The sequence below is a fragment of the Lipotes vexillifer genome, unplaced genomic scaffold (genome assembly GCF_000442215.2).
Source record: "Lipotes vexillifer unplaced genomic scaffold, Lipotes_vexillifer_v1.1 scaffold408, whole genome shotgun sequence".
In the NCBI taxonomy this organism is placed as follows: Eukaryota; Metazoa; Chordata; class Mammalia; order Artiodactyla; family Lipotidae; genus Lipotes; species Lipotes vexillifer.
This window is the reverse complement of record NW_006787469.1, coordinates 3,101,116-3,106,456: the sequence shown is the minus strand read 5'-3', so window position 1 is coordinate 3,106,456 and position 5,341 is coordinate 3,101,116. Positions and strand designations below refer to the sequence as shown.

The 5,341-nt window shown below is 38.2% G+C and overlaps 1 protein-coding gene across 1 annotated transcript in view; it reads right to left on the bottom strand.

Annotated features, from left to right (window-relative positions):
- FSIP1 (fibrous sheath interacting protein 1) overlaps positions 1–5,341 on the bottom strand; it is a 184,606-nt gene that overhangs the window by 110,422 nt on the left and 68,843 nt on the right. The window contains 1 exon segment of the mRNA XM_007460208.1: positions 4,597–4,737. Coding sequence (XP_007460270.1) covers positions 4,597–4,737 — 141 coding nt within the window.

Sequence of the window (5,341 nt, the reverse complement as noted above, 5' to 3'; positions counted from 1 at the left end):
TATATATATTCTTTTTCATATTCTTTTCCATTATAACTTATTACAAGATACTGAATATAGTTCCCTGTGCTATACAGTAGGTCCTTGTTGTTTATCTATTTTATATATAGTAGTGTGTATACGTTAATCCCAAACTCCTAATTTATACCTCCCTCCCCACTCCCTTTCCCCATAGTTTGTTTTCTCTGTCTGTGAGTCTAGTTCTGTTTTGTAAACAAGTTCCTTCATATCATTTTTTAGATTCCACATGTAAGTAATATCATATATTTGTCTTTCTCTGTCTTACTTCAGACTAATACTTCTTAATTACTAATATTACAAATTAATATTAACTAATATTACTTCTGACTAATACTTACTTATTTAGGATGATAATCTCTAGGTCCATCCATACTGCTCCAAATGGCATTATTTCATTCTTTTTCACAGCTGAGTAATATTCCATTGTATATAGGTACTGCATCTTCTTTACCTATTCATCTGTTGATGGACATTTAAGCTGCTTCCATGTCTTGGCTATTGTAAATAGTGAGCTATGAACATTGGGGTGTGTGTATCTTTTCAAATTAGAGTTTTCATCTTTTCCAGACATGTGCCGAGGAATGGGACTTAATACTTAAACCCTCTCTACAGCTACCTAGCAAGTGTCACTCCAGCCTAATTTGAAATCCTTGCCCCTGAAAGATTACTGCCACTGAGATCATTCTAACTTTCTTCCTTAGTATTTAGCAGAAATCTGTCGCTTTGTGGCTTCCCAATCACCATGCTTTTTTCCCTATACTATAAAGAATAAAAATAATACTTCAAATGTTAGCCCTTCAAATCTCTTCAGGAAGTTTTCATGAGTGATTTTTCTACCAAACCATCCATCCCCTCCTTCCCCACAACACACACACACACACACACACACACACACACACACACACACACACACACACACTCTCTCTCTCTCACACATACACACGCACACGTCTTTTCTTCACCAGGCTGAATAAACACACTCAGCCTCCTCAACAACCCTTCACATGAGCTGGTTTTCATACCTTCTTTATCCTTGTCCCTCTACTACCCAAGTATGATCAGCTTTGCTCACCTCTTCCTTCATGTGTAGCATAGCAGCTACATTATAGTTCTGACTCATTCTGAGTGAATCCAAAAGATTTGTTTCACATATGCTGCTTCTAGTAGCCATTACTCATTCTGCCTCTATGTATGCAGCTGGTGCTCAGGCTCCTGCATGCCCACTGAATTTCATAGTATATTTTGAGCCTCACCCACATTTCATTGTGCCTACTTCTCCTAGCTCCTAAAAGCAGGATCCACTGATACCAATACCACCACCACCTCCAGATCAAATCAAATCCCACTTCCTCCACCAATCTTGACCAATGCAAATGTGCATCCACAGCCTCAGGCTACCATCGGAAACATAGGATTAAGTCACTTTTCCAGCCTTTACTCACAAATCAATCCTGGGATCCAGGTGGCTCCAGGAGCACCCCACAGGCCTCCTGCATTGCCCCTTAGCTCCCTCTTTCCTCCTTCTATCCCTAAGAGTAGTTGTATTTAGATTTGATCCTTTAATCACCAATTCAATGGCCACCGATTACTTCTTTCACCCAAATCATTGATCTGGAAACAATGTTCCATTGCAATAGGGAGAATAAGACAAAATTAGCCATTTCTAGAAACTATATCATTCAGAAAACATAGTCTTTGGTCTGTAGGCAACAGGCTAACTTTTCTATATATATAAAAGACAATGTCATATTCTCCTGAAAAGTGTTACTAAATTTCCAAAAGTAACTTTCAACAGAAGATTTAAACCAATTAACACTAAATATTGAGGAAGCACACAAACTGAGCCTTAGATACTATAAGTAACACCATCTCTCACCAAAAATAAGTACGCCAAGAATCACAAGCAAAAGGACAGAGGTCATCTAGCCTCACTCCCTTGATTTTAAAGTTATAAAACTAAGTGTCTAAGAGACTGAGTGACTTATTCAAGGTAACAGAGCAGGCTACTGACACCACTGAAACAAAGACTGGGGTCTCCAGATTTCCCATCCACAAAGTACCTAGAATTCTATGACGTACAAAGGGCTTTACAGAGTTTGAAGCAGACACAGGATTGTCCCTCAAAAGTACACACACAGGGCTTCCCTGGTGGCGCAGTGCTTGAGAGTCCGCCTGCCGATGCAGGAGACGCGGGTTCGTGCCCCGTTTCGGGAAGATCCCACATGCCGCGGAGCGGCTGGGCCCGTGAGCCGTGGCCGCTGAGCCTGCGCGTCCGGAGCCTGTGCTCCGCAAATGGGAGAGGCCACAACAGTGAGAGGCCCGCATAACGCAAGAAAAAAAAAAAAAAAAAAAGTACACACACAGTACAAAGTCTATTCCATAGGCCATTATGAAACAATAAGCAATTAAAACATAAAGACAATGCAGATCATTACTCATGGGCCTGTATCTACCAGATACCAGTTTCTGAAAGTGCTGACACACAAAAATGTGGAATTATCATTTATACAAGGGATTCCAAACATTTGCCAATGAATATTACTGGTTATAACAAATTTACCACACTTTAACGAAAAGACAATATTAATCAGAAAAGAAAAGCCAGTAAGTACCAGAAAGGCAGTATAGCATGGCTGTTAAAAGCTAATCATTTAACCTCTATCTCTTCCTCTCACTAGCTGTACAACCCTGAGGAAGTTACTCAACCTCTCTGTGTCTCCATCTCCTCATCCATAAAATGAGGATAGTAGTGTTTACCTCACAGAGTGGTTGTAAAGATTAGTTAAGTCAATAAATTGTAAACTATATGCAACAGTGCCTGGCACATAGTAGATACATAATAATTGTTCTCTACTTTTTTTTTTTTGCTCTTCTGTATTTATATTATTCTTTTCCACTTAGACAACAACCAACTCTTGATATTTATCATATCTCTTTAAGTCTAGCCAACCATCATATGACACTGGAATAAAATGTAAGATTTTCTAAAGGACCCAGCTTTTGAGTCAAAAATTAAATAATTTATAGAGACATGGTAGAAAAGAATGGATACGTGTCCAAGGCATAGGACAAATGATCAGAAATCAGGAGAACTGAATTAAGGAGAATGACCGGCTTTGCCTACCTGGGATTGATAGGTCTGGGATGAGAAGTGCCAACAGTTTTCAAAACCAGTCAAACCACAAACATTGTATTTACCACATCAAGTTTTCAATGCCTCAGCAACCACCCCACAACTACTGGCCAAGGGCAAAGAACCCCTATGCACTTCCTAACCATTCCTACTTCTTTTACTTCTTCCCCATATCATCACACTCAAGGAGAAAAAAAAAACCCGAGAAAATAAGAATAGAGGTCTCCCTGAAATATAATTCCATTAAATTTCCCATGAAAAGTAAGCAAAAATGAATGATAAAGAGAAGCACAATGCATTTATTCCCTCTCGATCTGTTGCCTGACTCTCATTAGGTAGACCTAGATACCCTTTAGGCCCGACTCAGTGCTGTTGTCCATGGCTGGCAAATGGGAAGAGCAATTCAGCTGGACGTGACCATGAGGGGTGAAGAACCTCAGTCAGGAATGATGGACACTCGTAGAGAGCTCTGAGGAGACCAGAATTTAATCAAAAGTACTTACGTGATGCTAACTCTCATGGGGCAGCATACAAAACGGAATAATGAGAGAAGAGAGTGACCAGGTTATAAGCAGCTGGACAGGAGGTGACAATGCTGAGAGAAGGGTGATACAAGTAGGGACAAGAAAGAAAAGATCTTCAAAGAGTCATAAGGAACAGTGGTAAGATATGGCCACAAATCAGAAGTACTGGTTAAAACTTCATGAGGCCTGAAGATCACGCAAGAGAACAGGATTTAGTAGGAGACAGAAAGTAGGGACTGTAATTATGATAAGACCAGCCCAAGGAGAGAGGATGTAGGTAGAATCACAAGGTCAGCCTCATCATATTTAATTTTAGGTAAACACCAAAATTAAATATGTAGCCAAAATTTAGAAACATTCTCTGGGTAGCTGGAAAATCGTAATATTATAGAGTATTTCTAATAGGTTCAGAATATCAACCAGCTCACAATTTAGTTGATTTGAGAGTTTTCTCTCATCAACAACAATACGTCTTTAAATGGCAAGCAATTAAAACATGAAATATGTTCAAGATGGATTTAGAATGTATTAATATTGAGTAATAATATATTATGAATTATGAACCAAAAATGGGAGTATTTAAGCTTTAAGACCAACATATAAAGATGATTTTATAGAGAATAACTACCAAATTTTTCCAAAGAACATATGTCTTTCAGACACAGAATATTAGGCATATGGATGATTATTCTGACTTCAGATCACCTTTCACAGGTTTATTAAGTCATATAAATTAATTATAATACTACTTTAAGTTCTAGGAGTTCTACTTTTAGCCTTTATTCAAATCCTTACTGACAAATACCCATGTTAGCTTTCTTGCCTGATGTAACACATAAAAACAGTCATAAATCAGTCAAAGAAAATTGGAACATTTTTAACACAGTCACTGGTTACTTTAAATAAAAAAAGATTTACCACATTTTCCTTCATCTTTCTTAGCTTTTCATCTATCTCTCTCAATCGATTCTGCTGATCCCGTTGCTCTTTGGTATACTGAAGTACCTTTTCTCCTGGAGTTATTTCTGTATTTCTATCATCACCATTAAGGTCAGGTTCCTAATTAAAAAAAAAAAAATTCATGCACAGGCTGAAACTATACCATCACACATTGTTCCAGAGCAACTGAGCCCTGAATGCTGGCTTTGCTTCTCAAACAATATTTCTTCCCTTCAATATTTATAATTCACTAAACTCTTCCTACTTGAGGGAGAAAAGTTCCAACTATACTAAACAAGTAAGGAAATAAACTCAATCACCTGGAAAGCAGGAAGTTAGAGTGAAAAGAGCAGTGGCTGGGAAGCAGGGACCTCGGCTCTGATCCCTGCTCTGTACTTATCAGCTTGGAATCTTGGGCAAATCAGTTTTTCTGGACTTCAAGTTCATCATACATAAATAAAATAAAATAAAAAAACATGCCCATCTATGTTATGAGAGGCAGCTATGTAACAGTGAAAAGAGAACTGAGCTTGGTAAAGTCAGGAGTTTTGAACCCTGGTTCTACCTGGTTCCTGACTGAGATGGCCCTAGGGGAATCAATGAACCTCTCTGAACTTCAGTTTCATCAGCAAAATGATAATAATAATATCTAGCCCAAAAGTCATCACAGTACATCGTAGGCATGCAGCAAATCTTTCTTTTTTTTCTTTTTTTTTTTTTTTTT